At 48.2% G+C, this 11,977-nt stretch overlaps 1 protein-coding gene across 2 annotated transcripts in view; it reads left to right on the top strand.

The window, feature by feature from the left end:
* The first annotated feature begins 3,203 nt into the window (after positions 1-3,203).
* Positions 3,204-11,977, top strand: part of CD93 (CD93 molecule) — a 31,557-nt gene continuing 22,783 nt past the window's right edge. Inside the window, exons 1-2 of one of the 2 annotated variants that reach the window (XM_011280981.4) lie at positions 3,206-5,494; positions 5,744-10,439. In XM_011280981.4, coding sequence (XP_011279283.3) covers positions 3,573-5,494; positions 5,744-5,768 — 1,947 coding nt within the window. In that variant the 5' untranslated portion in view covers positions 3,206-3,572 and the 3' untranslated portion in view covers positions 5,769-10,439. Of the gene's footprint in view, positions 5,495-5,743; positions 10,440-11,977 lie in introns of those variants that run through there. The other variant, XM_011280979.4, reaches the window with a different exon arrangement.

Raw genomic sequence — 11,977 nt, 5'->3', positions numbered from 1 at the left:
AATCCTTTGTGAACTTAGCCAAGTTCTATCTGGTAAAAGTAAGCTCTCCTTCTTCTGCTTAGCTCACAGGCAAAAGCACTGTGCTCCCAACCCCACCATGCTGACGCTCCTGCCACATCCTTATGGAGTATACAGCAGGGAGAGGACAGTAGTACACCTGGAGCTAGAAACCTCAGGCCATGGGGTGCCATGAGAGTTAACTCAGCCAAGCTCAGTAGGCAGAGACTGAAGGATCAAGGATCAGAGGGAAATTCAGAAGATGTGGGGTACAGGGGGAGAGGAGATAACAGAGAAACTGTTCTGCATTCAACATTCGGTGGGTCAGTATGAGGCCAAATGCACTCTTGTGGTTTAGACAGATGGTTTGGTTCCTTGTGCCACATAGTGAGGGCTCAGCAGTGGACTCCGTCCCTGCTCTCTTGCTAGTCTGCTTTCTTCCCAGCTCCAGAGGAGGGAATGATACATAACTACATGAGTTCACTGTTGTTGACACTAGAGTAAGAAAGATATCCAAAGGCCCTGTTCCCATGTCATTTGCAGATGAGGGGGATCAAGAGTGAGGCTTAGATAACCAGGTTACTGGAGATAATAAAGTAGAATCCACAAGCCTAAGAGAAGGCAGCTTTCTGCACTGAACATGGTCTTTCTCACAGTTGGTGCTTTACAATTCTCCCTGGGTTAATGAATAGATAAACTGAGCACATGGCCTTGCTTCACTTTCTTCTTTATGATGTCAACACTTGGCTAAGTGAAGAGTAGTTGATTTGAAAGTTCCCACGTGAAAGATGAAGAACTGCCAGCAAAGGAATACCCTGACAAAGATCTGGGGGTCTGACTGGTTAATAAGTTCTAAGTCACTGATTCAACCCACGTCCTTAAGCACCAACCAAGCAATGTGTTGGATGAGTCCTGCAGGATCACAACAGTTTGCTGAGGAATCTAGCTCTGTGCTCTACAGACAGTAAGTAGTCTGGCTACTTCCCAATCTTCCCAAGGGGGTGAATGCAGAGTCCTGAGGAGGCAGGGAGACTCTAAGCCCCAAGAGGCAGCCTCCCTCCAATTGTTCTCTGGCCCAGGTCCCATTTTTCTGCCTCCAGTAGACACAGCCTTCTAGGACCCCCAACCCTTGGTAGTATAAGCAGAGAGCCATGAAGTCCTACTGGGTACCTCCCATGTCCTCTATTCCTACTCCATCCATTGCCAAGAACAGAGTGTTCTGGATCTTTATCACTAAATCTGCTATCCCTAATCCAGGGGAACCAGCCCAGGTCAAGTGACTGTCATATGTGCCTGGAGATCGGCAGTTGCCTGCTGAGTGATTCCCCCACATTGCTGGGGTCCATCAACCTGTTCCCCAATCTTCTACATGCAGGTCTTAACAAGTTGGCCCCTGGGTGTTTCCCCATGGATTTCAGAACAAAACTCCAAATTTTCATTGTTTGGACTCACAGAGCTTCTCCTTGACTGGGTCCTCCTTTCCATTTTTCAGGCTTTGGTCTTACAGCCCTTCTTTCACTCCCTTGTAAAGGGTACAACCCTCATATCACAGGGCCTTTGTTCATGCTGTTACCCCAGATGGAAATCATTCCCCTTCTTCGCTATTCTTCCTTTTGATTCCAGCTTCACTGCCATTCTCCATCAGAGGAGACTGTCACACTTCCCACTTCCCAACCAAGTCAGTACCTTGGCTGACACCCTCATCTTCTCCCTGTGTACGTGTCATAGCTACTACTGTTCAACATGTTCATAGCTATCTAATATAACAGACTTCAAGGGTCATGAAGGTAGGAGTTCCCTCCTTTAATCCCTGTGCCCAGTCCAGTGCATGCTGGAGGCTTAAATAACATTGGCTAGGTGGCTGGATAGGTGAGTGGGTGTATAGATGGATGGATGGATGGATGGATGGATGGATATATGAGTGGGTGGTTAGATGGATGGGTGAATGGATGGATGGGTGGATGGATAGGTGAGTGGGTAGATAGATGGCACCAAAGAACACAGGAGTATCCTATGTGTTCTGGGAGAGAATCTCTGGACTATCTCAAATATCTTATTAAAATAAGAACATAAGGAACACCTCTGATGAGTCTCCAAGAGTCTGAGATGGGCGTCGCATGCCTTGGGGAGGCGAAAGCCAGCAAGTTCATTATCTTCACAACACCCTAAACTCAGATCTCTGTGGAGGGCTGATGTAGCAGACACTGGTGCCATGCCCATAGCCCCTTGGCAGCTCCCTGCAATTCTCTTCAGTGTTACCTCTGGTCAGCCAGGTTCTTCCTGTCAGCCCAGAGTGCCAAGAACTTGTTGCCTCCAGTGAGGAAAGGGGCTGGAGGAGCTGCCACAGCCCCCTCTCCTTGGCTCAGAAAACTGATGCAGGTGTTCCAGAGACCACGGTGCAGGAGCCCCAGTGTCACCTATGCACTCAGGCACCCTGTGTTGGTACCCCCATTCCCTGCCTGACTTGCCCTCTCAAATGAATGACTTGTCTCCAGTCCTTGAGTCAGGGTCTACTTCTAGGGGAAGTGCCCCAACCAAAGACAGCGCCAGTGAGTAACACATCTGCAGGAAGAACTGCAGGAGGAACACCCTTTGTTTTCTTCAAGGGCCTTTGATGAGCTGCTGAACGGAAGGGGCCTGCCGTGACCAGGATTCTCAGAACTCTGGCCCTTCCTGGTAACTCTGAGCTGGGAGACAGGAGTGCCAGTCCAGGGCCATGAGGCCAGAAGCATTTTCTTTTTTTCTTTTTGATGCCTTTTTGTGACACTGCCACCTCACAACACAATATATGCACCACAAAACCCTGAAAACTGCCAAATTTCACCCTATTTATTTTAATGTTCTTTAGGAGCTTGGCATTGTGTTAGACACTCTGTGATTCCCACGGCCCGGTTCCTATTTAAAAACTGCCCATCTATTTAAAGTTCATGATGGGGGGGATAAAAGAAAAAAGACTTCCAAAGCCAAAGGGAACATGAGATAGGCAGAAGAAAAATCCAGTTTGCTTCTAAAAAAGGCTGAAAATTATAACCATCCGTGGCCTCATGTCTCAAGTCTGAGAATTTTTTTTTCTCTTCTGGCTGTTTGCAAATCAAAGTGGAATTTTATTATGGGTTACTAAGTGAGCTTTTTCAAGTTCTTAGTCCCCAAAAGTCTCCACTCACTCTGTAGCATGCCATTTAAGTTCCTCCTGCAGATGGGGAAGACAAGGGAGCGCAAATAAAACAGAAGGGTGTCTCCCAGCTGCAACGGTCTGCCCCCACGCCTCTGCATTTCCCCAGCGATTAGCCAGGGACCCAACACAGCCGCCTGACCTCTTTAACGAACAACAAAACCGTGATGAAGGCAACAGGAGTCAGAAAACTATTCACTGCAGGAAGCCCCAGTATCCGGTGAGAAATAAGAAGTACAACAGCACAGGATGCGCCTTGGGTCAGGGGGATGTGAAAAGCCCTCGGTCTTTGTGTTCTTCCCTGTGCCAGAACGTCTGCGTCGGAGCCCTCAGTTCTCCTCTCAGCTCAGCTGCTGTCACTGCACGGCTGCCAGCCTCCCGCTGAAGGGGACACGGGGCCATAATGGCCACCTCTGCCCGCCTGCTGCTGCCGCTGCTGCTCCTGGGCCAGCCCTGGGCGGGGGCTGGAGCTCCCGGGGAAGCTGTGGTGTGCGCGGGGAATGCCTGCTACACAGCCCACTGGGGCAAGCTGAGTGCGGCCGAGGCCCAGAGTCACTGCAGCAAGAATGGGGGCAACCTGGCCACCGTGAAGAGTGAAGAGGAGGCTTGGCACATCCAGCGAGCCCTGGCCCAGCTCTTGGAGTTGGAGGAGGCCCTAGAAGCTCGGATGGGCAAGTTCTGGATCGGGCTCCAGCGCGAAAAGGGAAAGTGCTTAGACTCCAGCTTGCCGCTGAAAGGCTTCAGCTGGGTGGGCGGCGGGGAAGACACACTTTACACCAACTGGAACAGGGAGGTCAGGAGCTCCTGCATCTCTAGGCGCTGTGTATCCCTGCTGCTCTATCTGTCTCTGCCGTCTCATGCCAGCCACCTCCCCAAATGGTCTGAGGGCCCCTGTGGGAGCCCAAACTCTCCTGGAAGCAACATCGAGGGCTTTGTGTGCAAGTTCAGTTTCAAAGGCATGTGCCAGCCTCTGGCTCTGGGGGGCCCAGGCCGGGTGGAATACAGGACCCCGTTCCAGGCCACCAGCTCCTCCCTGGACACTGTGCCCTTTGCCTCTGTGGCTAACGTGGCCTGTGGGGATGGGGACGAGGGTCGGGAGCATTACTTCCTGTGTAAGGAGAAGGCCTCAGATGTGTTCGACTGGGGCAGCTCAGGCCCCCTCTGTGTTAGCCCCAAGTACGGCTGCAGCTTCAACAACGGGGGCTGCCAGCAAGACTGTTTCGAGGGTGGTGATGGCTCCTTCCGCTGTGGCTGTCGGCCGGGATTCCGGCTGCTGGATGACCTGGTGACCTGTGCCTCCCGGAACCCTTGCAGCTCCAGTCCCTGCAAAGGGGCAGCCACCTGTGTCCTGGGACCTCACAGGAAGAACTACACGTGCCTCTGCCCCCAAGGCTACCAGCTGGACTCAAGTCAGCAGGACTGTGTGGATGTGGACGAGTGCCAGGACTCCCCCTGCCCACAAGAGTGTGTCAACACCCCTGGGGGCTTCCACTGTGAGTGCTGGGTGGGCTACGAGCCCCGTGGCCCTGGGGAGGAGGCCTGTCAGGATGTGGACGAGTGTGCCCCTGGCCACTCACCCTGCGCCCAGGGCTGCACTAACACAGATGGCTCGTTCTACTGCTCCTGCAAGAAGGGCTATGTCCTGGCTAAGGAGGATGGCACCCAGTGCCTGGATGTGGATGAGTGTGAGGGCCCGGAGCATGGCCTTTGTGAGGGCTTGTGCCTCAATACGCAGGGGTCCTTCCGCTGCAGCTGCCTGCCGGGCTGGGAGCTGGGCCCAGATGGGGTCTCGTGTACCACAGGGTCCACGTCTCTGGCACCACAGACTGGGCCTCCCCAGGGAGAGGATATGGGAGATAGAGAGGGGAATCTTGTGTATTCTTCCACAATATCCAGGCCCACCAGGGACTCCGAGGGCACCTCCAAGGAGGCATCTACCATGAAGACTCCCTCCCTCCCATCTGAGGCCCCCACCACCCTGACTGTGCCTGACATGCTGGCTCACAGTGGGCCCCCTGGCGAATGGATGGAGCCCAGCACCCATCACCCCAAGGCTACCACAGATGGTGGGGAGAATATGGATGAGGATTCCATGTCCAAACAAAGTGACAATGGCACCGATGGGCAAAAACTGCTTTTGTTCTATATCCTGGGCACAGTGGTAGCCATCTTACTCTTACTGGCTCTGGCTCTTGGACTTCTGGTCTATCGCAAGCGGAAAGCAAAGAGGGAGGAGGAGAAGGAGAAAAAGCCCCAGAACACTGCTGACAGCTACTCCTGGGCTCCAGAGCGGGCTGAGAACAGGGCCTTGGAGAATCAGTACAGGTAAAGGAGGCCTCAGATCACCTACAGGGGGCAGGAGGGTGGGCAGGTGCAGGGAGGTGGGAGGGCAAGGACCACCATACAAAGCAGACGGAGCACAAGGGGCAGGCGCTGTCTAAACCCTTTGGCCCAGAGGCACTCACTGAGGCTCTTTCCTTGCCTGGTGCGTGGACCATGCGGGTTTCTCCCAGGGTCTAGATGTGCAAGGCAGGTCAAAGCGGCTTCCAATACTGTCATCATTGTTTCTCATAGTCCAACGCCAGGGACGGACTGCTGAAAGGTGAGGCAGCCCCAGGGACACTGCCAGTCGGCCATCACCATCCTCAGAGCTTTCCACACCCCATCGGAAGGGGCGACCCACATCCTTCCCAAAGACTGGACTGGAATCTTAGCAAACAGTTGTAAACATTCTTAAAAGCCTAGCACCTTGGAATATACAGGTATTTTCTACTTGTGCGTGGTAATCCTGAAGTAGAAGCAATGGGTTGGGATGTGATTTCGGGAATTTTGTGGATGTTAACAATTCTTACTCACTTTCCCTTTGCAAATTCAAATGTGACCAATTTCACATTTCCCACTGATTCTGGATGAGGGAGTTACAAATCAGGTGCTAATGGGGCTCCTTCTAAACTGCTTCCCTGCTCGCTTGAACATCTGAGGAGAAAAGGCTGTCTGCTAATGCTAATTAGTGTTGAAATGATTTGTTCCTCTTGGTATAACAGAGACTAAATCATTGTTTAATGATGTAAAAAGTTTTTCTTTTCTTTTTTTGTCAAAAGGAACATATTGAGGACTGGAAACATTTCTTTACATTTGCATTCATGTATTTTCCCATCACAAGCCCTGATAAGCTTGACCTTGTTGAAATCCTCCAGAATGACCATAGTACCCTGGACTGCTCAAGTAGCAAGGATGCTGGAAGTTTACAAATTGCATTTCCTAGTTCTTAACATTGCTAATAGTTTTGGGTTTCTTTGCAAGTGAAGTCTGGAAAGGGTGGGAGAAGGATGAAGTGAGTTGAAAGTGTTTTTGAAAGCCAGTAATCCAAAGCGCTGGAGAGAAAGGCCTGAGGTTTGTTTCACAAATACTTGAATCAATCCATCTAAATACACTTGTGTTAACACACACTATTGATGAGGTGAACACGCACAAGGAGAAAAGTCAGAGTCGTCTCTCCTATGCCACCTGCCTTCCCTGCATTGGGCTCTGGATTTAAATGCTCTGATTGTAGATGGATGAAGCCCCTAGAAGTCTCTCATTCTGACTGTTAACACTGTATGAGGGAGATGAGATGCTGAGCTTTGAAAGCTGGCATCATAAAGCATTTTAACACAGCTCACAGTTGGTATTGCTTCCTGAGGGCATGATTCCTGATTTGTGGCTATAGCTTGCAACCAGGTCAGGGACCAGACAGGAGGGACACTGGCCTTGTGCTGCTTAAAGAACATTTGTCATATTTTTCTCTTGTTCTTAAAAAAGGGGGGAGAAGAGAAGGAGAGAGAAAAAGAATAATTCAAATCTTTTGCAACCATAAAAACTGCTTGAAGCAATTTTAATTTATATCCTCCTTTTTAAATGCTTGCTTGTGAAGATTTCCCCTCCTGAGGTAGTGGTGGAGAGCACTACCTTCTCATGTGGTTCTGCCTGAGTCACTGGAAAGTAGCCGTGGGATTCAGATCTTTTTTTTTTTTTTTTTTTTTTTTTTTTACTTTATGATGATCAGAGCTTTTTTTTTTTTACTTTATATTAGAGGAGTTTTAATTTTTTTTAATATAATTTATTGTCAAATTGGTTTCCATACAACACCCAGCGCTCATCCCAACAAGCGCTCTCCTCTCTGCCCACAACCGCTTGAGTAGCACCAGGAGGACTCAGGTCACCTGCAGGCTTGTTGCTGTCACCACGCAGAACAGATTAGGAATGTGTTTCCTTCTGGGGATTCCCAAGTCTGCCTCTCAAAACCAGGGTGCCCTATTGTTTCTGGCTTTGCCTTAGAAACACATCTGTTCCAGAGGCGGACACCTGGGGCAGGAATAGCTGACAGGTGAATGGCCGGCCCTCAGAGTTAAGTAAATATCCTTTTGCCAATATTGAAATGTAAATTCTATAGTTCAGGTTTTTTTTTTTTTTTTTTTTTAGGAAAAAGAGTAACTGAAGGAGTGAGTATACAGGAAGATGAAGGTTTTGGAGGACTTAGCAAGGTGTTTGGAACTTTGCTTTTTAAAGACATCTAATATTATTTAGATTTCAGTTGAAATACTGGTGTGTAACACTCAGGAGACAAAGGCTTATATCCACTGGCCCCAGGACCCTTGGCTGTCTGTTGTGTGGGAACCAACCACACCACTATTCAGAGCTGGCCAGAGGCATTGCTGACAATATGTGCACTTACTTGAACTAACTGCAAATTCAACAGCTTTGCCTCCAGGCTTTTACAGTTCTACCCTTATCACTAGGGGAAAGAAGACATTCCTATTTAGGCTTCCCCTAAGTCCCTCTGAGGGCCTGTGGGACCTTGTACTGGCTGAGGTCCCCAAACATGCTCTCTCATTTTTACGGAGTCTGACTTCTTCTACTGCCCAGTCCCATTTTTGACTTTTCTGTTCAAATCTCTCTGTGCGTGGGAATGTGAAGCCCTATCCCTGATGGCAGGCAGACCGCAGATACCCACTGTGAAACACACAAGGGGAGAAATGGACCGATAAATAATTCCCCCAATCCCCTCTAGCAGAATCAGTCCATTCATGAGCAGATGAGCCCTACCTTCTCTCCCGGAAGCTCCAACCAGTGGCCAAGATCCCTGAATTGGATGACCTTATCTGATGAAAACCACTGGCCTCAAACAAATACTGTTCTCCCCTTTGATACTGCTGCCATTTTGTATGAGGGATGTGAACTACCATTTGGGGAGATGGGGAACCAGCAGTGGATGAACCACTGGCCACATGGCCATTGACAAACTAGTTGTTGGCAAACTGTCCATTTATATATACAGAAGCTCCCCGGGTGGCTCGGCCATGACACAGCCTGGGAAATGGAGGGGTTGGAGCATGGGAGAGGTAGACTCTGCTGTGCACAGACTCCTCCAACTGTGTGCTTGGGCTGGGCTGGGGCAGACTGAGGGCTGTTCTGTCCCTGACCTGCAGAGCAGCAGAACGGCCAGGGTGATGGGGAAAGGGTGACAGGTCCATTTGGCAACAGGCTTAAAGACAATGGATACTTTTGCCCAAATAGAATTTCCCATAGTTCAATAATTCTAGGATCTTTTGGACAATTTATATTAGGAAGAAACTCACCCTCTCCCCTCTCTCCATCTCCCAAGGCAGATAATTGAAAGGGAGAATGACTCCTAAAACATGCAGCCCACTATGTTCATTCCCGAACTTCAGAGATAATCACTGCTCTTTTTTCTTGTTCATTTGAACATGTGATGCAGGACAAGCCTCACTCCAGAATCCGAGGAGTGTAAAAAGCAAAGGTGGGGCAATTATCTGAAAATGCCTTTGAAAGAGTTGGACCCAGTGAGGTCTTTTGTAGGATGCACCCACCCCTGCTCAACATCGTGACCTTGAGGCAAAAGATGGCCTTGCAGATGTCCCTTTGGTTCACCCACATGCTTGATCATCATAATTGTGGCATCTGGCACCACACATCCACATCGTGTTTTCCCTTCAGCATCAAGTGGGTGACTTAAGTGGGTTCTGCCTTAAGAACGGGAGGGATGCAGACTAACATCCTGTCCGTGATTAGACAAAAAGGTGGAATAAAAAGTTAAACATGTATGTGAGCGTTGTATGTGCACAGTACAGGAAGAATTAGGTTGGAAATGAATCTCTGTCCCTGAAACACACACATGTGTGTTACCATTCTTATGTTTCAGTCAGGAGCCCCTGTTTGAACTCATTCTGGTGGCACCTGCACTTTTATCACTGAACGTTACCTTTGGAAAATATAGATGTGATCATTAGCTGATTTTATTCCAACCCTCTTTCCCATAAATGTTTCTGTGAAAACTGAGAACAGAGGAGTTTTGATTCCCAAAAATGTACTACATTCAAAGTAATGCATTTTTAAAAGCAAATATAGGACAGACTTTTCCTATTATTTTTCTCCTTAGCTTCTCCATTGTCTAAATCAGGAAAACAGGAAAGCATGGCTTTCTAGCAGCTGCAAAATGGTGTAATGTCCCCTCCATGTTTCCATCACGTTAAACAATAGATTAGCATGGGAATCTGAGATATGATCCTTGAAAACATCTGTCTCTGTCTGGCTGCAAAACCTACTGCTTATAGCCATGTGGTTTGTGGCATTTGTCAACCAAAACAAACAAACAAAAAAGCCGATAATCAGAATTCTCCACATATTCTGTAATCAAATACCATATTCTTTTCCAGATTCCCAAAACTAATACACGCTGAAGTGCTTTTTTAAAAAGTGAATTGTGTTTTGACCTGTTCTTGGGGATCATGCGCATCTCCTCTAGGAAAAAACTCTAGAATATCTTTCTCACATTGTTCCTCTTTATCTGCAAGGGGGCAAGCATTTCCTTTCCACAAATCTTACCCACCATTCTTCTGGACTGGGTTCTTGGTGCACATTTGACTGAAGCTTGAATTAGGTTGTTTGCAAGGCCTTGTTCTATGACACTCAATGGGACTGTAAATGTCAGTCATCCCTTCACAAATGCTAGATAAGAATTTAGTATTTTTAAATCTGTGTATTTGAAATTTGTTCCACTAATTCTGCCATCGTGGGATTTCTGTGCAGGGTGCCTTTCTGTCCTGGGCCCGACTGTTTCCCAGGCAGGGGGAGGGCAGGCTTGGCTGATGCACAGGGCCTCGGAACTCTGAGAAACCAAGGGCCATATTGAGTCCACCTCGACAAGCAGCAAGCCTGCCGTCCTTTGTGTTTTATGTCACATGCCTAACCTAATAAACTCTGGACTGCAGTTGTTGTCACCTTGTTTTAATCTATTTCATAACAACTCAAGATACACTGAAGGACTTACATTCATGGCCATTAAGCATATCCGTTTCCCTTCTCAAAGAGCTGCTAAAAAAATGTACTTTGGCTACTCCACGTCTGCATCTCTACCTACTGGTTGTGATACTGACCCCAAAGCAGCTAGGTTGGGGCAAGGCCCTATCCACAGGAACAGGGACATTCAGAGGGATGGGGCCACAGTGTGTCCTGGGTCCTAGCTGCTGAACCCAGCCAGGCCGGACTCCATGCTTCCAGATATTTTCTTCTGACCTGGAGTCTACTGCCCCATGCCTCTCTGCCTGTTTAATTCCCCACATCATTTTAACTGCACAGGGGACCTGGTGCAGGATTAAACATGTACAACTGGTGTGATGTGAGCACACCATTCCCTAATTAGCATAGGAGCATTTGTCACCACTTTGTCAGCAAAGCCTTTCCAGTTTGTTTAACTCATTGGACAGGCAAACCTGATCCCCTCCAGCTTGGCTGCACGAATCTCACTGTGGCTGGATGCCAGGGCAGCAGGTGTTCAGATCTGAGTCTGCCTGCCTCTTGGATGGTGCTGGGTAAGAACAGGGCTTGGATAGGATCCTGCTGTCCTGCAGACGGACAGGACACATGTGATGACCATTCGTTTCTTAAAGAAAGCTGATCCTGCTAGCAGTCCAGTGAGTGACAAAATACATTTGGAAATTATATCTTAACATAAACAACCATCGCTGCTCCCCAACACACACACACACACACACACACACCACAATTTCAACATTCTTCTCTTTCATACAGAAAAATCCGAGGCCGGTGTTTCCTAATTTAGGAAAAGCCCATGAACAAAAATGTCAAATTCAACGTCTCTTGGTGACTTTTGCTATCTGCTAACTAAAATAACAAATATTAGATAAATATTTCAAATATGAATCATTTACAAGGAAATTCAATTTATACAGAGTTATATTTATTGCACAACAAAGTCCATTTGTAACAGATGACATGTAGATTAAAATACAAGACTCACATATGTATCATGCACATGCCAGGGAGTTTAACATGGATGGATGAACATATCAAGTTCTCAACCTACTTTTAAATTTATTCAGTAAGAGGGGACAGAGCACAGGAAATAAACCCACATACTCTAAGTCTCCATTAGCCCTTCACAGCTTCCTTATACCCCCAGGCCATCCTTTGTGGAGGAAATGATGGACAGGTAAGTGGTGAAAAGTGAGCAAAGGAGAGCAAAGAAATGAAAGAGCCAGGATAACCCATGAGACCAGCAACCACTCCCAGGGAGCCTGAATTGACAGGATGCTCTTCACGGGGCTGCACATACATGTCCTCACCTGAGCCTCTGGGTCCCCACAACTGCAGCACCTTGAGCTGCTGCCCAACCCCAAATTCTAGTTTTGGGGTTTTTATTTGAAATCTGTCACCATTGACTTGGATGTTGATCTTCTCTTCTGGTTGAAACTGGTCCATAGAATTCAACTGCGTGGTTAGAAAGAA

Source organism: Felis catus, chromosome A3 (assembly GCF_018350175.1).
Source record: "Felis catus isolate Fca126 chromosome A3, F.catus_Fca126_mat1.0, whole genome shotgun sequence".
In the NCBI taxonomy this organism is placed as follows: Eukaryota; Metazoa; Chordata; class Mammalia; order Carnivora; family Felidae; genus Felis; species Felis catus.
Note: the sequence above shows the minus strand (reverse complement) of the source record. Positions and strands in the feature narration are given on the sequence as shown.